The following is a 24841-nucleotide window of genomic DNA, read 5'->3' as shown; positions in this document are numbered from 1 at the left end:
TTAATGAAGCAGATGAGGCATGTATTAACAGTAAAAGATCCCTAAGGCCAGGTTCCATGGCTTATTTAAATTGGTATCCTCAGGATCTGGACAAAATGTCACAGAGTAGGTGCAGGTGGCTGTCCTTGGGATTCTTCAGGCAGGAACACTGGAGTGGGGTGCCATGCCCTCCTCCAGGGGATCTTCCCAACCCAGAGATTGAACCCTCTTCTCTTAGGTCTCCTGCATTGACATGCGGGTTCTTTACTGCTAGTGCCACCTAGGAAGCCCATTATTAATAATGATTGAGTTTATTCTTAATTGAATGAAAAACTGCAGTGACAGCTTTGGTCACAGAGTACATACTCTGTTTTTTAGCGTTTTAAAGATTGGGAAGTATTTCTACCCTTGAACGCTCCTGGGTTGCTGTACGTTCAAGGAATGCCAGCAATACCTAACTGAGGATCCCTTATCCTCAAGTGTCTCACAAGACCTCCCATAACACTGAGACCCCCATTCTGCAGGCATTTGATTTGGCATGGGCCTAAAATTCTAAGGGCTTCCCAGGTGATGCTAGTGGTAAAGAATCGGCTTGCCATTGTAGGAGATGCAGGAAACTCGGGTTGGATACCTGGGTCAGGAAGATCCCATAGAGTAGGAAATGGCACCCCTCTCCAGTATCTTTGCCTGGAGAATCCCATGGGCAGAGGAGTCTGGCAGGCTACAGTCCATGGGGTCACAAAGAGTTGGATACGACTGAGCATGCACTGTTCTCACTTGATGTGAAAATTTCTAAAAGAGTCAGTGCACTCGTCAAGTAGAAGGTACCTGCCTCAGCAAGGAACACAGGTTACTCCCCACCCCCGTCCCTCGTATTCCTCAAATCACAAAACATTTTAGATAAAAGACCAGGGGAACCAGTCCCAACTTCTTATCTGTTGTCTATCACGATTTGTCTGAATCTCATCCTCCTTGTAATAAGCACTTGCAGCCTCGGGAACCTTGAGAGAACTGAAAAGCCTTAAGGGGCATGGTTGTGTTTGGTGGGGGAAGTAAATCAGTGTTAAGCTTGGCTTGTCCTGGGTCCACCCTCAATAACTATCTGAATACGCAGCGTTCCAACCATCACTTACCCTTTTCTCTAACACCCTGATTATCCACACTTGTAGCATCCGGAACCTTCAGAGAACTGAAAAGCCTTAAGGGGCATGGTTGTCAGTTGCCTCGGAGAGGCTGAGTCAACCCTGCTTCTGGGCCCCATGAATTAAAGTGAAGGAAAAGAAGCGATAATCCCATGACCTTTGAGAGCTCTTTGAAACCAGGATAAATGTTGATTTGGTTGGGTTGGAGGACTCGGGCTGGAAAGGGGTCTTTTCACAGCACGCTCTCCCTCTGAGGAATTAGCAGGACTCTGATGTTTGATTGCCAAGGGTAACGTGGACCCCTCCAGCCCGGGTCCAGCACGCCTGTGTTGTGATGACGTCACCACTCACGTGTGCCTGCTCTGTGTTTGCTCCACCAGGTGGCTCGTTTGCTTGACCATCTGCTGCTTGCTGACCCTCATCTTGATTTTTTACCTCCTGGGCTTGCTGTGTGGCACGTTGGGCTATGACCAGAATGCCACCCCAACCAACCGAGGCTGCGTCTCGAACACCGGGGGCGTCCTCCTCATGGTGTGAGTCCCGGCCCTTCCTTGGTCTGTGAAGGGTGGAAACACAGGGTGGGGACCATGGTATGACAGGGACCCGGTGGCCTCCGGGCCAAACACTCTGGGTTCCTGTGACCGACCGGGGAGACCTGATGTGATTATGCTTTCATTGGTTTGGGAAATTCCATTAAGCATAAAAATCAAGGAAACTCTAGGTCAGTGACACTTTGAGAGACAAGCTTAAAATGCATGTTTATAAGTATATCTATGTGAGTATAGTAGGCTCCTCCTTAAAGCAGCTATCAGGAAGTTATTTCCAAGTTTGCTTTCTTAATTCTCATTATTTTCCCCCGTATCTGTCTATCTCTCTGAGCTTCCCTGGTGGCTCAATGGTAAAGAATCCGCCTGCCAAAGCAGGAGACGCAGGTTTGATCCCTGGGTTGGGGAGATCCGCTGGAGAAGAAAATGGCAACCCACTCCAGTATTCTTACCCGGGACGTTCCATGAGCAGAGGAGCCTGTCGGGCTACAGTCCACGGGGTCGAAAAGACTCAGACACGCCTTAGCAACTAAAAAACAACAGCATCTATCTGTCTGTCTGTCTGTCAATCTATCTACCAACCCATACTATTCGATACTTTCTGAAGATTGACCTGATATCAGACACTGTTCACTCTGAAGCTCTAGAGACTCGATTTAGAACAGGGATTGTGGAGCCAGCACCCTTGGGAGTTAGACAGGTAGCCTGTATTAGTGATGGGATCAGATACGAGGTACCAGCAAGTGTTCAATGTGACGCAGACTGGAGCAGTTATCCCTGTTTCAGTTAGATTCGTATCCAAGTTCCTATTTTTGTAAAGAAAACCGTTTACTAGGTTATAACAAAGCAGAGGGGGTATGTGCTGGATGGAAGTGGAGGTGGAGCCAGAAATGTAAACCAGTGACCAGGGGTAAAAGCTTGGAGTGCTTCCCCAGAGAGGAAGCTGTGTGATATTCTCTTTTCCAAAACTCCTGGGAATGAGTTGGGGGTGGTGGTGATGAGGATCCAGGGGAGGGTTAAGATTTAGAAGAAGTATTTTGGGTCATAGGGAACCAAAACCACAGCCATTTCTTTACTTGTGTCTATAGTGACATGCATTAATTTGCTTTTTTAAACTTTGGGTCACTATAATAATCTGGCTACTTATGAACTGTGACTCTAAAGTTGAGGCCATTTCCATAAAGCTTCAAGCTTCACTGTAATACAAGCCTTTATTCACATGAATACAGGCACATGAGTTTTTGTTTTACTGAAGCATAGTTGATTTACCATGTGTGTTAATTTCTGCTGTACAGTGAAGTGACTCACATGTGTACATTCCTTTTTATTTATTCCTATTTTATTTATTCCTATAAACCATCACCAAGATATTAAATAATAGTTCCCTGTGTATACAGTAGGACCTTGTTGTTTATCCATCCTAAATGGCATAATTTGTATCCGCTGACCCCAAACTCCCAGCCCATCACTCTCCCTGCCCTACCCCCTCCCCGAGCAAGCTCCAGTCTTTCTCTACATCTGTGAGTCTTTCCATTAGGTTCATTTGTGAGTTGTTTTTTTTTTTTAAGTGAAGTTTTAAAAATAACCTTAAAAGCTAATGACATGGGAGTCTGCCAGAATTGGACAAAGCTGGACAGAGTTCCACCCATGGAAAAGCCTTCTTGCTCACATGCCTAAATTTCAGGAATTAAGCTGGCAAGGAAGAATGTATTTGCCCGGCCTTTTGTTTAAATGTCCATAGCTATAGACAGAAGATTAATTTAATGTTCAAAATTTAATAGTCCTATCACTTGGCTATTTTATCAGTATTTTCATGGTGGATTTACATGTTGTTGATACATTTTTTTAATTATTGAAGGAAGGAAATAAATTGCTCTGAAAAGGTCCAGCTTTCATAAAAGTCTATTCTACTTTTTGGTGGAAATGAAAGCAAAAAAATGTGATATCTAGCTTCAAAAAATTAAAATAAAACAGAGTCATGAGCAAACTGATGGGAGGCTGAGAGCCACTTCAGTTTGGATGTAATACTCATGTCTCAGGTTAAGGAATCTCTAAATGTTAGAGTCACATGTAAACCTATGACTTGGGAGCCATAGGACCCATCTCAGCAGTAGGGGAAAGGCTGGTAGCTATCAATTGCTGTCAGATGCATTCTGGGTGGCCTGCACCCTGAGGGCTTCTGCAATTTTTTTTTTGTCCCATCGAAGCCCACCCCTCAGCATGGCATACTTTGCTATGCTTGGCAGAATGCTGCATCTTTTGAGACATCTGGTCAACAACTGGATGGACTCATCAAGCTAGAATGCTGTTTCTTCCTTCTAATCACTGACTTGCTTGTAGAAATGAGAAAGAGTATGTTTAGTTCAACTTCAAACCAAAACACCACCTGCTCTTTGAAAGTGGTTGATGCTGTCCAGTAGAGAGCATGGTGTCTCTAACAACCAAGCAAGAGTCCTTGCCTCCCAGGAGGATCCGAGTGAAAAGATCTGAAAGGAGGAGTCCTGGCTTCTCTGTGATCCTGTGTCTTCGGAGGCTCTGGGGAGCATTGTAGGGGCTGAGTGGGGTACAGTGGTGAACGTCTATTGGCCACAACACGGGGCTCTCCCCTCTTTAGAAATGAGAACAATACCCCTGCAGACACCCCATCCTTCCCTCTAACGCCCCTCTCTGCACAGACGTCTTGAAATAAAGACCTGCGTCTGCTGCCCGTTTCCTGGTGTCCCGCCTCCTGCCCAGCCCGAGCCACCGTGATTCCTCGCCTGTCACTGTCAGATCAGCAGTGACCTCTGCGTCTCCAGCCCAGTGGACTTCTCTGAGTCCTCCTCGAATGTCACAGCAGCGACAGAACAGCTGTCCCTCCTTCTGCAAACACTCCTTAACTCCCAGTGACCTCACACCCTCCTGGTTTCCTTCCCATCCTCCTGAGCCTCCACCTTGGTCCCCGTTGCTGACTGTCTTTCCACCACTTCTTGCTCAAATGGTGAGGTGCCCCCAGGCCCAGTCAGTCCTAGGCTTGCCTGTGCCTTCCCCCGCCGCCCCAAGGATCAGTCATCATTTCTAAGCCACTGACTCCCTAAAGTAGGTCTGTACCCCAGGCCTCTGTGCTCCAAACCCCAGACTGCATCTGCACAGCATCTCCTCCGCCACATCTCCCGGAAAACAGGACCTTGTAAAAGTCCATCTTCTCCCCTGCTCTGTCCTTGCTGCTGACGGGCCCTGGTGCATCCTTTCTATTCCCTTCCCTCATCGCCAGCGCATGAGCTTCACCATATCCTCCCGTGTCTTCCTCCCGGCTCAGCCCTCTTTCACCCTTGATTCCACTCCACCACTCCCAGCTGCAACAGGTCCCCATCCGGGGCCAGAAACAGCCAGCTCCCTGACAGCCTCCACTGTGGGCACCTGTCCATCCACCCTTCACACGCGGCCAAGAGGGCTTGTTTTTGCAGAGGGAAGTCGGGGCATGTTCCTCCCGTGCTTAAAGACCTTCACTGGCCTTCCCTCCCGGGATCCTCCAGGCTTCCCCGCTGGATGCCCCTGCCCACCATCTTGGGCTTTCCCTCACAGCACTTCTCTGTCGGCATCCCTCTGAATATCTGAATACATCTGCCGCTTTCAGACACCCCAGAGTACATTTCCTGCTGTCAACTGAGGGGGAAAAAAAAAAACGTACCCCCTAAAAGCTGGGAATTCTGTTGTAGTTGGTGGACAAAACTGAGGACTGAAGGCCAGGACACAGCCTCAAGTCGCTCTGAGGGAACTGCTCTGAAGAAGTGAGGGAGGAGCCAGGATACAGAGGAGTTTTTCCGACAAAGACCTGGCCCTCAGAGCCTCAGAAGATTAGTGCTAATTAAAGAAAACCACGTGGGATTGGTCTCTCTGGGTCTGAGTTACTTCACTCAGTATGTTATGTGATGTTGCTCCTATGTGGAATCTAACAAAACAGGGTACAAATGAACTTTTATTTGTAAAACAGCAATAGAGTCACGAATGGACTAAACAAACGTATGGTTACCAGGGAGTAAAGCGTGGTGGGATAAACTGGGAGATTGGGATAGACACACACCCTAGGGTATATAAAATAGATAATTAATAAGACCTGCTGTATAGCACAGGGAACTCGACTCAGTCTTCTGTAATGGCCTATATGGGAGAAGAATCTAAAAAAAAAGACAGTGGACCTATGTATAGGTACAACTGATTTACTTTGCTGTGGTACATCTGAAACTAGCACAACATTCTACAGATTAAAAATAAAATTACAATGCAGGCGGCATGTCTACAGATTCATCTCTTAAAAAAAAAAAAAAAGAAAGCCACATGGTCTGGGCTCACTGACATTCCTGCAACGAGCACCTCAGCTATCCGGGGGCCCGGGTCCTATGCTTTGTCCTCCTGAGTCTCCTCAGGGGGCGGCCTTTCGGGGTGGCTGCAGCGGGTGATGGCTAGATGGGGGGGGGGTGGGCATCCTGTTTCTATGCTGAGCCCCGCAGGGCTCACCGTTGGGGCGGGTGTAATGGGACGGCCAATGGCTACAGCGTCCTTTGTTTGCTGATAGGATTTCTGTCCTATCAGCTGTCCTATCAGCATTTTCCAGGGACACTAACTTACAGCCTCCTTACTCACTGGACAGCCTTGGCTCCCTCAGGTGACCCCAGGTCCACATCTGCGCCGCGGTGCTGGGCTGCAGGCAGGCCAGGGGCCCAGGGCCCAGTATCCCCTTAAGGTGTTCCTTGCACTTCCTGTCTGCATCCCTGGGTAGGCTGAACCCGGGTTAACCTGCCGAAAGCTGACGTCCCAGGTCATTTTATACGTGGAATAGGTAGAATGAGTAAGTTCTGGTAATAGTGAATAACTGCCTGTAGAATTAACTTTTTTTTTTTTCCTGTTTGTTTGTTTGTGTTTCCAGTGGGGTTGGATTCAGTTTCTTCTTTTCTTGGATAGTCATGACCATCGTGGTGCTGACTTTTGTCACTGGTGGAAATTTGGAAAATCTGGTCTGTGAGCCTTACAGAAACAAGAAGTTCTTCCAGGTAAATATGGATTGTGTGTCCATTACACAGGGCTTGAGCCAAAGCTTTTATGCTCCCCCCAAACCTAGTGGGTTTCTTCAAGAGTAAAAAGGTGAGCACCTGATTTGTATTCAGTAGGTTGAGATTCCATCTGTCAGAGCAAAAAAAAAAAAAAATACGGCCGTACAGGTGACCCTTGAACACCAGGGTATTGGGGGTGACGATCCTCTGGGCATTCAACTTATATTCAGCCTTCTCTCCACATGGTTGCTCCATATACCCTTCCTCGGATTCTACCAACCTCAGACCACGTGGCACTGTATTATTTAGTGCTGAAAAAAATTCACGTATAAGTGAATCCTTGCAGGTCAAACCCTTGTTGAAAGGTCAACTGTATTCTTTTTTTAATGTCAGTGAAATCGGTCCCAGGAGTTAAGGCTTACTCATCAACGCTGGTTGTCATATTCGGGGAGAATACAGTTCTTCTCAGAAGTAGTTCCCAAATGTGGATTATCAGAGGATAAATTTTCCAGGTTCCTACCATACCTCAAGAGGTTTCTGATGTTTCAAAGAACTTCCCAGATAACAGTTGTCCACACAGATGGTGGAAGGGCCCTAAATTTGCAATGAAAGAGGGGACTTCCCTGCTTCCCTGGTGTTCCAGTGGCTAAGAATCCACCTGGCAATGCAGGGGACTCAGGTTCGATCCCTGGTGGAGGAACTAACATCCCACCGCCCGTGGGCAACTAAGCCTTCGTGATGAGCCCGCAAGCCACGCCTAGAGAGTCCACATGCTGCAATAAGACCGGATGCAGCCAATAAATAAATCTTCAAAAAACGTTGACGTGAAGGGGACTGCTGAATGGCGCACCTCGTGGTGGAGGGTTGTCCCTGGTGGAAATCTGATGAGGTAGTTGGGAATTAAATTTGAACTTCACTTTCTCCCTCTGCAGCCAACTACTTCAGGTTTTAGGGCACCATATCCAAGTTTAGCTTCATTAACTAACGAAGACGTTTTGATCTACAGGTCTGTCTTCTCATTTTGACTTCCCAGTGTTTTTCTCCCTATTCTGATTTTAAAAATGTGTTTCCACTTTCCTGTTTCATTGTACCTATTTGTCTACCTCATATATGTTATAAAATCAGGTGAGGGACTCCTAAGATAAACCAGTTGTTGTGGAGGTTTTTTAATTTCTCACTTGGTTCAGGAAAATTCAGTTGGGAGCATCAGTTTGTCACACGATCTCCGTGTGGCCTCTTGATAAAAAAATTAATGCATCAAGCCCAACTTCATCATCTTTTATTCTACGTTAAGTTGTTAAAAAGGAATTCTTTAAAAGTAGAGGAGAATATTTTGAAAAATGAGGGTATTTCCCATTTACACTCAAGTATGTATACAGTCATGTACTCATTGCTGCTGCTAAGTCGCTTCAGTCGTGTCCGACTCTGTGCGACCCCATAGACGGCAGCCCACCAGGCTCCTCCGTCCCTGGGATTCTCCAGGCAAGAACACTGGAGTGGGTTGCCATTTCCTTCTCCAATGCATGAAAGTGAAAAGTGAAAGTGAAGTCGCTCAGTCGTGTCTGACTCTTAGCGACCCCATGGACTGCAGCCTACCAGGCTCCTCGGTCCATGGGATTTTCCAGGCAAGAGTACTGGAGTGGGGTGCCATTGCCTTCTCCCATGTACTCATTAGCCCATCTTAAAATTACATAATATGAAGCTGAAGAATGTGCCTGATTTAACTCCATTTGTCTAGGGCGAAAGAGTGAAGAGCTGAGTCTACTGCTTCATGGCTTTCTGTTAGATATTCCGAATCAAATTATTCTTCAGCCATGTCTAATCTTTATTTTGCTTAAATGTTCCTCTCAAAAACATACTTTTAATAATTCCTGTGGTTTCTACCCAGTGATCTGTCTATTCCAATCACACTTTTATTTTCTAGTTTAAAGTTGAAAATCATGAAGTAAATCATGATATAAATAAAAATATCCCAAACATTATATGTTTAACAGAATATTCATTTAATTATATGCATGTATGTTAGTGTAAAACTGTCTTTAAATTTCTTCTAGATTTTGGACACTCCATATTTACTAAATGAGGATTGGGAATACTATCTCTCTGGCTTAGTACTTAACAAACCAGATATTAATCTCACTTTTGAACAAGTTTACAGGTATGAATAATTGCATTATGCATTTTTTTTGCTACTTAGAATGTTGTGATTTTACAGTGAGAATTTTGCTCTCAGCATGTCTTTCATTTGAATGGTCAACTTTCCAATTTCAGACGTAAGCCAGTCTCTGGTCTCAGCAGTAAGACCAAAAAGGCATTCTTCCCCGGAAAACCCTCTAGGACTTAGGATGGTGCATCCCAGGTCACTCTGTCTTTATCACTAAAACTCATTGGTAGCTGCTGCTGCTAAGTCGCTTCAGTTGTGTCCGATTCTGTGCGACCCCATAGACGGCAGCCCACCATGCTCCTGTGTCCCTGGGATTCTCCAGGCAAGAACACTGGAGTGGGTTGCCATTGCCTTCTCCAACGCATGCATGCGTGCTAAGTCACTTCAGTTGTGTCCGACTCTGCGACCCCATGGACAGCACAGCCCACCAGGCTCCTCCGTCCACAGGATTCTCCAGGCAAGAACACTGGAGTGGGTTGCCATTTCCTTCTCATTGGTAGAGGTGACCCTAAAATACATTCATGGGACCCTGGGAAAACTCTTGTTTGAGAACCACCCTGACCCCAGGTAAACGCTGTATAACAATTTAGAGTTCACTGGATGAGTCTGTCAGTGGAAATGATAAGCATGGGATTTCCCTGGAGGTCCAGTGGTTAGGACTTAATCCTTCCACTGCCAGAGCCCAGGTTCATCCTTTGCTCAGGAACTAAGATCCCACAAGCCTTGTGGGACAGCAGAAAAAAAGCAAAGAACAGAAATATGCAGTCTTTAATAGGAATAGGAAAGAGTTTTATGTGAGCCAAACTGAGGACTCTAGCCAGGGAGACAGCCTCTCAGACAGCTCTGAGGAGTTGTTCCAAAAACTGTCTTTGGGCACAGTTTTATATCCTGTCAGGACAAGTAACATTAAAGTCAGGGGTACATGCATTAAAGATTTCAAAAAACAAAACTGTTCAGTGTATATACGGTGAGTCAGCATGGCCTTGGCACCTGAAGGGCAGTCTTATCACCAAGGAAGGACCAGCATTGATGTCCCAGGGAGGGAAACATTTAATCTTTATTTTGATGGGTACATTCTCCTGGTCAGTGCACCCTTTTCTTTCATAATTTCATTGTATGTAAGCTGACCTACAAATGTCTCTTTGACAGGCCACAAGCAATCTGTTTTAGTTAGCATAAAATTTGAGTTAGGCTTTGTAGTAGAGTCTGAAGTCAGGCAGGTTGATTCCTCCAGTTCCATTCTTCTTTCTCAAGATTACTTTGGCTATTCGAGGTTTTTTGTATTTCCATACAAATTGTGAAATTCTTTGGTCTAGTTCTGTGAAAAATACCGTTGGTAACTTGATAGGGATTGCATTGAATCTATAGATTGCTTTAGGTAGAATAGCCATTTTGACAATATTGATTCTTCCAATCCATGAACACGGTTAGAGAAATGCAAATCAAAACCACAATGAGGTACCATTACACGCCAGTCAGGATGGCTGCTATCCAAAAGTCTACAAGCAATAAATGCTGGAGAGGGTGTGGAGAAAAGGGAACCCTCTTACACTGTTGGTGGGAATGCAAACTAGTACAGCCGCTATGGAAAACAGTGTGGAGATTTCTTAAAAAACTGGAAATAGAACTGCCATATGACCCAGCAATCCCACTTCTGGGCATACACACTGAGGAAAACCAGATCTGAAAGAACACGTGCACCCCAATGTTCATCACAGCACTGTTTATAATAGCAGACATGGAAGCAACCTAGATGCCCATCAGCAGATGAATGGATAAGGAAGCTGTGGTACATATACACCATGGAATATTACTCAGCCGTTAAAAAATTCATTTGAACCAGTTCTTAATGAGATAGATGAAACTGGAGCCCATCATACAGAGTGAAGTAAGCCAGAAAGAGAAAGAACATTACAGCATACTAACACATATATATGGAATTTAGAAAGATGGTAACGATAACCCTATATGCAAAACAGAAAAAGAGACACAGAAGTACAGAACAGACTTTTGAACTCTGTGGGAGAAGGTGAGGGTGGGATGTTGTGAAAAGAACAGCATGTATATTATCTATGGTGAAACAGATCACCAGCCCAGGTGGGATGCATGAGACAAGTGCTCGGGCCTGGTGCACTGGGAAGACCCAGAGGAATCGGGTGGAGAGGGAGGTGGGAGAGGGGATCGGGATGGGGAATACGTGTAAATCTATGGCTGATTCATATCGATGTATGACAAAAATAAATAAATAAATTAATTAATTTAAAAAAAAAATTTTGAGTTAGGTCTTGCAGAAGCCGGAAAGACTTCCCCAGCCCTCCATATGCAAACATCTCTTATCAGGTCGAGTCTCTCAGGGGCTGATAGTGGTGTAGCCTGAGGACCAGGCTGTGAATCAGGCCGCCTGGGCCCCAGGCCCGGCTCCAATCCCAGGGCCTCTGTGACCACGTGGTCCACTTCCTGTCGCTTCAGTAGGATGATCATAGTCAGCTGAGTATCACCAGCTACCCTCACTTCCAGGGAACTAGACAGAGAGTAAATAGCACAGGGGTCCATCCTCCTGGCACGCGGCCCCCATGGCAGACTTGCTGGTCACTTGTGGTCTTCTGCTTTGCCCAGAGGGTCATAGGAGCCTTCTCAAACAGTGTTTTAGGAAGACACTTTCAGTCCATTGGAGTCTCTGTGCCCTCCAATGAATGCAATGAATGAAACCCTCACCAGGCTTGAGAGAAGGAAGCCAAGCTTCTCAGCGTCATGTGCCAGCTCTTTGGGATTCTGTCTCCGGCTGAACTCCCTGTTCCTTCCTCTGGTGGTCAGTGTATCACCAACGCCAGCCTGCCTGGGGTTCCCCGCAGAGGAGCGTCACCCCTCCCAGAATTCTGGGAAGTTCTTCTCCCAGGCGTCCCTCGAGGACTCTGCAGAAGGAAGCAGCACCCAGGACGAGGTCATCTGGGTGGCAAGGATGTGCAAGGGTGTGGCCACCCTGCTGAGCTCGCTGGAGAAGGCATTTGCCACGTTTCAGAGAAGTTAGGAGAGGTGAGGCCAAGTTAGGTTTACAGCCAAAGTGGATGTTTGTCAGCCCGTCCCTGTCTCCTACCCTTAGTCCAACCTTAGATTTAGTAGGTAGAGCTCAACCCTGGAAATGTGGAGGGAGATGGTCAGGAGGGGGCTTGATAGAGTATTTTTTTAAATATTTAACAACCTCAGATATGCAGATGATACCACTCTAATAGCAGAGAGTAAGGAGGAACTAAGGAGCCTCTTGATGAAGGTGAAAGAGGAGAGTGAAAAAGCTGGCTTGAGACTCAGCATTCAAAAAACTAAGATCATAGCATCCAGTCCATCACTTCATGGCACGTACATGGGGGAAAAGTGGAAGCAGTGACAGGTTTTACTGTCTTGGGCTCCAAAATCACTGCAGATGGTGACTGCAGCCATGATACTAAAAGACGCTTACTCTTTGAAAGGAATTCTATGACACACCTAGATACCGTATTAAAAAGCAGAGACATGACATGTCTGTTTAGCCAAAGCTGTGGTTTTTCCAATAATCATGTATGGATGTGAGAGTTGGATCATAAGTTTAAGCATGAAAGAAATGATGCTTTCGAATTGAGGTGCTGGAGAAGACTCCTGAGAGTCCCTTGGACAGCAGGGAGATCAAACCAGTTAATCCAAAAGGAAATCAACCCTGAATATTTATTAGAAGAACTGACACTGAAGCTGAAGCTCCAATACTTTGGCCACTTGATATAAAGAGCCGACTCATTGGAAAAGACCCTGATGCTGGGAAAGATTGAAGGCAGGAGGAGAAGGGGGTGACAGATAATGAGATGTTTACATAGCGTCACCAGCTCAATGGACATGAATGTGAGCAAACCCAGGAGATAGTGAAGTACAGGGGAGCCTGGTGGGCTGCAGTTCATGGGTTGGCAGTGAGTGGGACATGACTTAGCAACTGACTAACAACAAATTTATTTATTTATTTGGCTTCACTGGGCCCTTAATTGCAGCCCACAGGATTTGTAATTGTAGCACATAAACTGTTAGTTGCTTCATGTGATATCTAGTTCCCTGACCAGGGATCAAACCCAGGACCCTTGCATTGGGAGTGCAGAGTCTTAGCCATTGGACTGCCAGGAAGTCAGTGGATAAAGTTTTATATATATATATTTACTTTTGGCTGTGCTGGTTCTTAGTTGGTGAGCAGGCCTTTCTATAGCTGTGGTGAGCAGGGGTATACTCTAGCTGCCTTGCACGAGCGTCTCATTGCAGTGGCTTCTCTTGTTGCAGAACACAGGCTCTAGGGCACGAGGGCTCAGTAGCTGTGGCTCCCAAGCTCTGGAGCACAGGTTCAATAGTTGTGGCTCATGGGCTTAGTTGGCCCATGGCATGTTGAATCCTCCCAGATCAGGGATCGGACCCATGTCTCCTGCATTGGCAGGTGGATTCTTTACCACTGAGCCACCACGGAAGCCCGATAGAATCTTCTACTAAATATTTATTAAATCTTTTAATAAGGATAACGCTTGGTAACACGCATCTCTCTGATGTGTGTTGTTCTTTTCGGGTTAGAGTTTGTGTCTTCCCAATTTGTAAACTTTGTTGTCACTTGGAGCACTAGGCTGTAGTATTTACCTGTCCTCTTGTGGGCTTCCCTGGTCGCTCAGAGAGTAAGGCGTCTGCCTGCAATGCGGGAGACCTGGGTTTGATCCCTGGGTTGGGAAGATCCCCTGGAGAAGGCAATGGCAGCCCACTCCAGTACTCTTGCCTGGAAAATCCCATGGACAGAGAAGCCCGGTGGGCTATAGTCCATGAAGTGGCAGAGTCAGACATGACTGAGTGACTTCACTTTCACCTTTCACCTTGTATCTGTTCCAAACGTGGGACATTAAGGAGAAGAGAGAAAGGCGTCAGGAATGGTGGGCCCCCCGGGGGATTCCTGGGGACACTGGTGGCAGCTTATTGCATTGACACCCAGCTGCCATGTCATGTTCATATTCACAGATTAAACAAAGATGAACGTTTGACCTTTTTCTCCATCCTTCGAAGCGGACAGAGGTAGCCACAACTGCCCTTTTGCATCCTGATTTCTCTGTTTCTTCCCTCAGTGACTGCAAAGAAAATAAAGGCCTTTATGCAACACTTAAGCTCGACCACATCTACAATGTCAGTGAAGAGCTCAACATTACAAAGGTGAGTGTGTGCGTGTGTATGTGTGTGTTAGTTGCTTAGTTGTGTCCAACTCTTTGCAACCCCATAGACTGTAGCCCACCAGGCCCCTCTGTCCATGGGATTCTCCCGGCAAGAGCACTGGAGTGGGTTGCCATTTCCTTCTCTAAAAGGAACTATAGTAAGAAAGAAAGTGAAGTCGCTCAGTCGTGTCTGACTCTTTGCGACCTCATGGACTATAGCCCACCAGGCTCCTCCATCCGTGGGATTTTTCAGGCAAGAGTACTGGAGTGGGTTGCCATTTCCTTCTCCAACAGAGGTGAGTAATTAGGACCAGTCAGGAAATCGACATATTTCTTTACCAAATTCAGTGGTCCCCGTTTTCTCTTTTGAGGTGGATTCCACATTAGATAAAATGAGCCGATTTGAAGTGATTTTAGTACATTTGCAAGGCTGTGCAACCCTCACGTCTATTTAATTCCAAGACCTTGGTGTCACCCCTGACCAGCTGACTTTCTGAGACATGAGTTTCTCCTCTGAATGGAACAAAAGCATCTCCAGGGTTCTCCCCGCAGACCCTTCATGGGGAAAGAGTTTAGCTTGCTGAATGTCGGAGTCCCTGGAGGCACAAACCCTACTTGCTTCCCAGGGCATTGACTCTCGCAGACCAGCCACCCTTTTCTGTCACATCGCTGATGAGGGACAAGAACAGTGGCCCACAGGGTCCTTACTCCGTGTGAATGGTGGGGGGACCCCAGGGCTCCTAGATGGGCCCTTGGCAAGACACAGCTTGGCAGCAGGGATGGAAAGGGACTGAGTGGATGACTACTTTTCCTCCTTCACCCCGGCCCCCAGCCGAGTCTGGAACCTTCAGACACCGAGGAGAGGCCCCTGCGGAGTGCACTGGCTGGGGAAGGGGCCGGGGGCTCCGGCGGCCCAGGCCTCTGGTGTCCTTAGCTAGGTGGTGCCCACTCCCTCATGCCTAGAGGCCTGCTGGCTTTCTCTGCTGTGTAGGAAAGAAGCTAAGGAAGCTGGTGCCTTCTGGGCTTCCAACATAGAAGCAGATATCAGGAAAGTCAAAAAAGAGGTGGTTCCCCAAGCCCCACTGCTCCTGTACGGAGGCATCACCAAAGGGGCACCATGAGGTCAAGATGGCCTGAGGGTCTTCAGAGGTCAAGAGGCTTATTTGAAAGCTGTGTACAAATTTTGTATTCTCTTCTCTAGACATATCTTGCATGCACTCATAAATATAATACTATTTTGCAGCCAGGTCCCAAAGGGATGGCCTCTGCTCACTCATGATGCCATTTCTCAATGATGAGCGGTGCCTTGGACACACAAGACCCCACAGTCACCAGCCGCATGCCCGTGATCTGGAGTGTTTTCACTAGCCAGTCCAGGGCAGACCACCTCCTTCCCTTGGAAAGCAGCCCCCAGGCCCCTTTTGGCATCTCTGTTTGTCAAGGCTTTCTCAGAAGCCACCTCCTCTCGGAAGCCCTCCCCAGCCCCCTGCCTTGCAAGGGTCGTGTCCTGATGCAGTTCATGTGCCTTTATCACAGTACCGCCTCTTCACTTTGAGGTCTTTGGAGGGTGGGGATGTAGCAGGCTTTTGCTTTGCATCCCAGGTCCTCACATGGTGCTTGGCCTGGGGCCCAGCGAAGAAGGCTGGGAGTTGGGGAAGGGCTGGGAGGGAAGACAAGAAAACGAGGAAGACATGTCAGTCAGGTGCAGGTGTGTTTATTTTTGGCCTGAGTAATTTTATTGCTCCTTTAAAGCATTAAATCAGGGACATTTTTGGAGACGAGTGAACTTACTAATCTTTTTTTTTTTTTTTTTAACTGCAGCATACTGGAGACATAAATAGTAATTTGGAAAATATGGATTTAAGAATTAACGATATAGAACTGCTGGATAAAACAGGAAGGAAAACCCTTATGGATATCAGCTCTTCGGGAATAGGCAAAATAGACTATGCTGCCTACATAAACGCGGTATGACCTGCGTGTTCCTGGGTGATCCTTTGCATGTTTTTTTTTGTTTGTTTTTTGTTTTTGTTTTTCATTAACTGAGATGAGATTTGCACAACATTAATTAATTCTTTTATTACCAACTGAATAATTCACTAGCATTTAGTATAATTGCAATGTTACACGACTACCATCTCTAACTAGTTCTAATGTGTGTTCATCACCTTCAACAGAAAGCTCCACTCCCAGTAAGTAATTGTTCCCCGTCTCCCACTCCAGCCCCTGGCTTCTATGAATTTACCTATTCTGGATATTTCATATGAGCGGGGTGCCCTTTTTTTGTCTGATGACCTTCACTGGTCCATTTCATGTAGCCTAAGTTTTTCGAGATTCATGTCCATTACAGCAGGTACTTTCTTTCTCTGTATGGTTGAAAGCAAATTATGCTGTTTTGTATGTGTGAACAATGCAGGGGTGTCTAGCCTTACCTTGTGTTTATGGACCCACGTTCACTCTGTTGCTTGTTACAGGTTGTTGTTGTTTAGTCATTAAGTCGTGTCTGACTCTTTGTGACCCCATGGACTGTAGCCCGCCAGGCTTCTCTGTCCTTGGGATTTTTCCAGGCAAGAGTAATGGAGTGGGTTGCCATTTCCTTCTGCATGTTACAGGTTAAGGTTTAAAAATCCCATCTCCATATCAGTTTTCTACACCTCTTTTGTAGACCGAGGGAAGTCCCACGAGAGTAAATCTTATGTCATTTGCAGACAATCTCCAAAGAAAAGCCAACCAGCTGGTGAGTAGAGACGATCCTGTTCAAGGCTGTCCTTGCTGTAGAGGGCGAAGGTCAGTAGCATTCTTAGAGGATCCAGGAAGAGGTTCCTGGCGCCGCAGGTGTCCCTGGTATAAAAATGCGCCTCCGTGCCTGTTGAGAAGCTGCCACCAGCGGCCACTGCCATGTGGTCCGACAGTCCGTGAGCTTGTGAAGTTTCCCAGAGCGGCGTTCCAAGGCCGTCCCCAGCTCCACCGCTTTAGCACTGGTCTGCTTTCATGCCATCGCGCCTCCACTGCCCAGCACCAGTGCACGCATGTTTTTGCAGTGTAAGGAATGGTAACTTGGACGTGGGAGCGAGATCCCACTTGGTGCTTTACGGCTCCAAGGATGAGCGGATATGGAAGGGCAAAGAGCACCTCAAACCCTTTAAGCTTCCCCATCACCAGCTCTTCTGCTGGTTGGTGACAAATGGCTGCAACTGGTCTCTTTCCTGAAGCAGCAGAGCATGGCGGTCAGGACCCTGGACTCGGGAGGCAGTGCTCAATGCCCCAGTCATGTCCGACTCTTGTCCACGCTATGGACTACGGGCATCTCAGGACCATCCCTCCAAGCCCATCATCATATAAGAAGGGCTTTATCCATGTGTCTGGTGGTGACTAGAGAGACTGCTCCAGAGTCTGGAAGGAGGTACTAATGTTTATTTACTGTCTTTTCTTTGTAGCCCCCAGGAAACTTGAAAACCAGCTTGAAGGATCACGTAGATACCTTAAGAAATATCCATCAGAACCAAGTAGTCCCTTTGCAGAATTCAATGGTGAGAAGCTACACCTTTTGCTCTTTCACTGTGGCCTGTGCAAAGTCCGTTTCGCCCAGCCCAGTGATAACGTTTGTGTCTCACACGCAGGTCAAATTCAGTTAACCTCAGGCTAAGAAGCGGAGCTCTTTTTAAAAGAAACGATAGTGGCTGGGCTTTGAAGAGGACTTGTTTTCAGTGTTCACGCCTCCTTTTCTACCTTCTCCTATCTGTGTATGAGCAGCTTAGATGCGCAGTTGCCTCCATCCGTTTTGCTCTCATTTTTCATGGCCTTAAAAGGCTCCCCTAAGCCATGCAGGTGGTAGAGTGCTAGACTCGGTCTTACCTGCTTTATCAGCCTCTCTGTTCACACCTTGCCGTGACATCCCTGATGGCAATGTGATGTCCTTTCTGTCTGCACGTAGCTCTGCTCCCTGTTCCTCACGTCTTCCCTCCTCTCTTCCATCCGACTTTCTCAACTTTTCTCTTCTTTTTTTTTTTTTTTTTTGAATAATTAGTTTTTTAAAAATTGGGGCATCATTGCTTTGGGCTTCCCTGGTGGCTCGGAGGTAAAGAATCTGCCTGCCAATACGGGAGACGTGTGTCCCACCCCTGGGTTGGGAAGGTCTCCAGGAGAAGGAAGTGGCAGCCTATTCCAGTATTCTTGCCTCTGAAATCCCATGGACAGAGAAGCCTGGAGGGCTGCAATCCATGGGGTTGCAAAAGTGTCAGACATGACTTAGCGACCAAACACCAACAACAATAGTCGGTTTAGAGCATTGTGTTAGCTTATGCTCTACAGCAAGGTGAGGCAGCCGTCTGTATACGTATGTCCCCTCCCTCTTGAGCGCTCCGCCCACCCACTCCATCCCACCCGTCTCGGTCATCACAGAACACTGCGCTGAGCTCCCTGTCTATGCAGCAGGGAGCTATCTATTTCACACACTGGCCATCTATTTTACACACGGTTGTGTATATCTGTCAGTCTTTCTCTCTCAATTCCTTCCTTTCTTTTTATTCTCACTACCCTCTGGCTTCTTTCTTAAATGCCAGAAAGGAAGCAGAGAAGGAACATAAGCTCTTGAGTCATGTCAACCTGATTTCAACTCTTGCTTCTGTCTCTCCCGAGACTGGTAGCTTTAGTTTTTCTTGTTTAAAAGCAGGAGGAGGGGTCCTTGCCTCACTGTTACCTGGCTCTTGGAGATGAAGGATCTGACACCCCAGAGGGACTCTGCAAACAGGAGCCATTATTATTATGCTTGATGTGTGCTTGGGGCGGGGGGTCATGTATGCAGTTGTCAGGGGAACCAGCTTCCAGAGTCAGCCTGCTCAGCTTTGAAGAAGCTTATTTGTTGGCTTGACGCCAACTTTAGAATCTTCTAGAACTAGTTTTTTTTTTTTTTTGTGGGATTTAATTTTATTTATATATTTTTTCATTATTATTATTTTTCATTTATTTTTATTAGTTGGAGGCTAATTACTTTACAATATTGTAGTGGTTTTTGCCATACATTGACATGAATCAGCCATGGATTTACATGTGTTCCCCATCCCGATCCCCCCTCCCACCTCCCTCTCCATCCCATCTCTCTGGGTCTTCCCAGTGCACCAGCCCTGAGCACTTGTCTATGCATCCAACCTAGGCTGGTGATCTGTTTCACCCTTGATAGTATACTTGTTTCAATGCTATTCTCTCAGAACATCCTACCCTCGCCTTCTCCCACAGAATCCAAAAGTCTGTTCTGTACATCTGTGTCTCTTTTTCTGTTTTGCATATAGGGTTATCATTACCATCTTTTTAAATTCCATATATATGCATTAGTATACTGTATTGGTCTTTATCTTTTTGGCTTACTTCACTCTGTATAATGGGCTCCAGTTTCATCCATCTCATTAGAACTGATTCAAATGAATTCTTTTTAATGGCTGAGTAATATTCCATGGTGTATATGTACCACAGCTTTCTTATCCATTCGTCTGCTGATGGGCATTTAGGTTGCTTCCATGTCCTGGCTATTATAAACAGTGCTGCGATGAACATTGGGGTACACGTGTCTCTTTCAGATCTGGTTTCCTTGGTGTGTATGCCCAGGAGTGGGATTGCTGGGTCATATGGCAGTTCTAGTTCCAGTTTTTTAAGGAATCGCCACACTGTTCTCCATAGCGGCTGCACTAGTTTGCATTCCCACCAACAGTGTAAGAGGGTTCCCTTTTCTCCACACCCTTTCCAGCATTTATTGCTTGTAGACTTCTCTTTCTTCATGTTCCCACTTGACTTTCTAATTCACAAAGTCCTCTAGAATTTTCTTCATTTGTGTTTGGGCTCATCACAGTTCTCTTTGTGCTATCCTTTATGTGCTGCACAAATTTGTTAACATTTTAAGTTGGTTTGGACATGTCCCTTTGGACATGCTTTCCTTCAAGTAGACACAGGCCTCCTTGGCCTTTGCAGAGTTGTGCTGACCTACAGTTAGGCAAGTTGTTCTATAGATATGACCCATGACCTTAACCAGGGCTTTGCAAACTGTAGCCCCTGGATGCCCCCCAGCCTGCTGCTTGTTTTGTATTTGATTAATTGATTAATTTTGGCCATGGCCTGTGGCTTTTGGGATCTTATTTCCCCAGTGAGGGATTGAAGCCAGGTCCCCAGCAGTGCAAGCGCGGAGTCGGAACCACGGGACTTCTAGGGAATGCCCCTCCTGCCTCCTGTTTGTTAGAAGCAAGGCTCTCCCGGAGCAGAGCCAGGCTGGTCCTATTCAGAGATGCTCTGTGGTTGCTCCCGGCTCCAAGGGCAGAGTGGAGAGATTCGGACAGAGTGTGGTCCCCAAAGTCGAAAATACTTCTTATGTGGCCCTGAACTGATAAAGTTTGCCAACCGCTCGTCTAAACCAGGCAAATGAAGCCACTGTTGTGGGGCAGGTTTTACTCTGAACAACTCACCTCAGAAGGGTCGTGTGGCTCTGTCACACGTGAGTAACTGCCCAGAAGATGTATTCTGATTTTCTTCTTCAGGTTTTCTTACACCCAGATACGTGAGGTGCATATCATTCCCCGTGTCTGGTGTTTTTTTCTTGAATGAAACTATCACAGAGTAAGGTCAGATTTGATGGCTGACTTGGCGTGGGGGTGCAGGGGGGTGGACACAAAGATCATGTGATCTTCGAGTTTCACTTACCGGGAAATATGACCTGTGTCTGTTCACCAGAGCATCATGCACCAGCAAATGAAGGGACTTCATCACAGGACCAGCAGATTGAGGGTAAGGATGTGTTTTCTTTCTCTGTCTTGGGGTCTTGTTACAAAAGTACATGCAGACTTTCAGAGGTGTTGGGTTTTGCAGTTATTTTAAGTAAAATCAAGTCTTAGTTATCCACCCATTTTAAACACCAGACTGAGTTTCCCTGTCCTCCCCTTTCTAAAAGACTTCTGCAAATGCAGACTGCATCCTGGCACACTGTTGTCTAGTCAACGGAAAGCCGTGTGTGGACGTGTGCAATGCAAGTGTAGGCGGCCCGTGGGTCACTTTTACAGAGATACTGCAGCTTCACAAACAGCCTCCAAACATAGTGCCTGTGGCCCACAAATTTTCATTCTCACTGGAAACCAGCACGGGGCAAGCCCAACCGCATTTCATCTGCCAAAACAAGTTTCACACAGCCAGGTTCATCACGGAGTGGGGCCGTATACCCCTGCCCTGGGAAGCCAAAGCCGGGAGGGGATCACTAACCATGAACTGCCAGTACAGTCTTCACTGGCAAGTCATGGTGCTCAGGGGCTGCGTGAACTGTATTTGCATCGATATACAAACTGTCTGGTGAAACCCCTGTGTCTCTTGACACCGTGTCGCCCGTTGCTGTATTTTGCAGGACAGAGTATCCAACATCATTTTCTTTTTGAATTCCACCCAGTACTTTCTCACCAGCCAGCTGGCCAAAGTTGTCATTGAAGTAAGTTGTTATACCAGTAGGGGGGTGTGCAACCATAGCCCCATGCTTCTCTAGAGTGGTGGAGTCATTTTAACAGCCTTGTTGCTCTTTAATGTCTTTCCAGGAAAGTAAGCAGTTCGGGAGTAAGATAATAAGCTACTTTGAACGTTACCTGCAGTGGGTCAAGATGGCCGTAAGTGGCGTGTCTTTGATGGACCTAAGGGTGAACGTTTCCCGGATTCGGATTGCGGCTGGAATGCGGGGTTCCATGTCTGGGGACATGTCATTTTCTAGGGTAATACCAGGATTCAGAAATTAGACAGGGGATAGGTAAACCTTGCACCTAGGGCCCACGGGTAGAGGAAACCATAAGAAGTCACACAAGTGCTGCCCACCCTGGGTGTCTTCCCGGGTCCGCCGTCACGGACGGCTGACCCCCGCGTCCTACCCCGCCCCCACCCCGGCTCCCTCTGCTGCTTGCTCTAGGAATTCTGGCCTCCTCCACTGTGTCTCCCCTGCTGAACCACAAGCTCCTTACTGTAGGGGCCATTTGCAGCTGTGGTTTGTCCACGCCCCGGGCAGCACTGAACCTGCGATTAACACGTCATGGGTTTATTTGTGGATTCGGTGCTTAGACTACAGGAGTTTTATTTTCTCAAGATTCTGGAGGCTGGAAGTCCAGGTTCAAAGTGTGGGCAGGTTAGTTTCTTCTGAGGCCTCTCCGTGGCTTCTCCTGTGTTTCCATGGAGTATCCCCTCTGCATGAGCCTGTGTCCCAATTTCTTCTTCTTTTATTTAATATGAAGAGCGGTCCTGCTGGATCAGGGCCATCTTAGCGACCTCACTGTAACTGAATTGCCTCTTTCAAGACCCCATCTCCAAATACAGTCGCATTCAGAGGTACAGGGAGCTAGGATTTTACTCTGGGAACACGTGGGGGGCAAAAGTCAGTCCACAAAGCTGGGTCTCCAGGAGTCGGTTGAAAGAGAGATGTCGAGGAACAGAATGAAGTTTCCAGTGGCGCACATTGCTCCCAGCACACGGCCAGTGGAGAACTCAGCATCTCACAAGTGCCTTTTGTCACCTGGGGCTCTGGGCCGGTCCCCACTAAGGACTCTTCCACTGGGGGTGGGCTTAGAGCTGAGTCCCTGGGGGAGGGGCAGCTGGCCAGGAGGGACCCCGGGAAGTCTAGTGAGGCGGGGAGACAGGCCGCCCTGAGCAGGCAGGAGCTCTTCCGGCTCTGCTCCCAGGCCTTCACTGTCGGAGCGCCCTCCTCCTGCTCTCTTGACTCACCCCGCATTCCAGCCTCAATCCGATTCCGGGAAACGTTCACCTCTCTCTCTACACGATGCTCTGGGTGTGTCACATCTCCTCTTCTCCCGGGCCCCACCTTCTAGACCGGGTGCCCGCCTCTCCTCCAAAGCCCAGCTTCTCCGCTGCCCCCCACCCCTCGCCCCCAGAGCTGAAGGCCTTGGGGTCTCTGGTACTGGACCGCCCAGCACACCCAGGGTAGGTGGGGGGCTCGGGTCGGCACTGCCTTCACCATCGCCTCCGTGCGTCTCCTCACTGGACAAGGGACCACATGTCGGTCGCACGCAGTACCTCGAGGACGAAGTTGTTTCCACGTCGTGGCTGGCGTCCACAGTGCTCCTGCAAACATGGGGGTGCTGCAGTTTTTTCAAACTCCAGGTTCCGTCTTTTCCACATACATGTCCAGGAGTGGGGCCGCTGGATCAGATGGTAGCTCTACTTCTAGTGTTTTAGGGACCTCCACACTGTTCTCCATGGTGGCTGCGCCATTTCCATTCCCAGCAACAGTCCAGGGAGGGTTCCCTTTGCCCCACACCCTCTCCAGCACTTACTATATGTAGACTTGTTGAAAATGGCCATTCTGACTGGTGAGAGTTAATAGCACATTTGTAGTCTTGATTTGCCTTTCTCTACTAATGAGAAATGTTCAGCGTCTTTTCATATGCCTGTTGTCTATCTGTATATCTTTTTGGGGAAAGTGTCTATTTATGTGTTCTGCCTATTTTTTGATTGGGTTGTTTGGTTTTTTTGTTTGTTTGTTTGTTTTTGTATTGAGCAGTGCAAACTTATTTTGGAAGTTAAGCCACTGTTGGTCACATCACTTGCAAGTATTTCCTCCTATTCCATAGGTTGTCTTTTCATTTTGTTTATGGTTTCCTTTGTGGTGCAAAAGCTTTTAAGTTTAATTAGGTCTCATTTGTTTATTTTTGCTTTTGTTTACATTACTCTCAGCCTCAGAGTCTAAGGAAATGGATCCAAAAAATATTGCCGTGATTTATGTCAGAGTGTTCTGCCTAAGTTTTCCTCTAGGTATTTTCATACTATCCAGTCTTACAGTTGGGTCGTTAATCCATTTTGAGTTTACTTCTGTATATGTTGTTAGAGAATGTTCTACTTTCATTCTCTTAGACCTAGCTGTCCAGTTTTCTCAGCACCACTAGTTGAAGGGCTTGTCTTTTCTCCATTGTGTATTCTGGCCTCCTTTGTCATAGACTCATTCACCCTTAAGTGGGTGGGATTACTTCTGGACTTTCTATGTTGTTCCACTAGCCCATGTGCACCCTTCCCCCAGTTTTTATAAAACTCACTTTGAAAAAGCCTATAAAGAGAGTATATAGATTTGTTTGAGCTAGGAGAAACATAAGGTTATTAATGACCTGAGTTGCCTTGTCATGTGAAGGTGGACGATAAGGGGGAGGTGAGTCAACCAGTAAAGCAAAGGAAATAAGACACGCCCCTGCCCTGAGGAGCTGTGTAATAGCTTCCTGTGCTTCCTCCAGAGTTTTTGAGTGAATGAATATAGTCGCCTTAACTTGATGGGTTTGGGGCATCTGTCTGTGGTTCATTAAACGTGTTTGCTCTAACCTCAGTAATGAGTACCTTATTTTCTGTCTTCTCAGACTGGGTCCACAGGTCCTGCCCGTTTTGTAAATCAAGTTTTCTTGGCACACCGCCACACCCATTTGTTCATCTGTGGTGGTTTTCACCCCACCATGGCAGAGTGGAGCAACAGATATGTCTCAGCCTAGCCTGCAAAGCCTAAAATATTTACATTCCGGCCCTTTGTAGAAAAAGTTGGCCAACCCTTGTTGTAAAATGTACATGTATTCATTACTTAACTTTCCATTTTCTTCCCACATACTTTGTCAGATTACCAAGGGGTCAGGTAAGAAATTCAGACTGAGTCATTGTGCTGGCCACGTGTACGTACGTTAATTCTCTCCAGAGGCTACCCGGCTGGGTCTGACTGTTCCGAATGACAAGCGTTGTGTTTCAGCTGCTCAGTTGTGTCTGACTCTTTGGGACCCCAAGGACTGCAGCACAC

General features: G+C 47.0%; 1 protein-coding gene across 10 annotated transcripts in view; it reads left to right on the top strand.

The window, feature by feature from the left end:
• PROM1 (prominin 1) overlaps window positions 1-24841 on the top strand; it is a 113579-nt gene that overhangs the window by 83966 nt on the left and 4772 nt on the right. For all 10 annotated transcript variants that reach the window (XM_043448277.1, XM_043448279.1, XM_043448273.1 and 7 more), the window contains 10 exons: window positions 1502-1654; window positions 6573-6696; window positions 8751-8854; window positions 13969-14053; window positions 15874-16020; window positions 16718-16789; window positions 17490-17582; window positions 20767-20820; window positions 21428-21508; window positions 21612-21680. In XM_043448277.1, coding sequence (XP_043304212.1) covers window positions 1502-1654; window positions 6573-6696; window positions 8751-8854; window positions 13969-14053; window positions 15874-16020; window positions 16718-16789; window positions 17490-17582; window positions 20767-20820; window positions 21428-21508; window positions 21612-21680 — 982 coding nt within the window. The remainder of the gene's footprint in view (window positions 1-1501; window positions 1655-6572; window positions 6697-8750; window positions 8855-13968; window positions 14054-15873; window positions 16021-16717; window positions 16790-17489; window positions 17583-20766; window positions 20821-21427; window positions 21509-21611; window positions 21681-24841) is intronic.

Source organism: Cervus canadensis, chromosome 26 (assembly GCF_019320065.1).
Source record: "Cervus canadensis isolate Bull #8, Minnesota chromosome 26, ASM1932006v1, whole genome shotgun sequence".
Taxonomy (NCBI): domain Eukaryota; kingdom Metazoa; phylum Chordata; class Mammalia; order Artiodactyla; family Cervidae; genus Cervus; species Cervus canadensis.
This window is presented reverse-complemented; position numbering and strand designations above follow the sequence as displayed.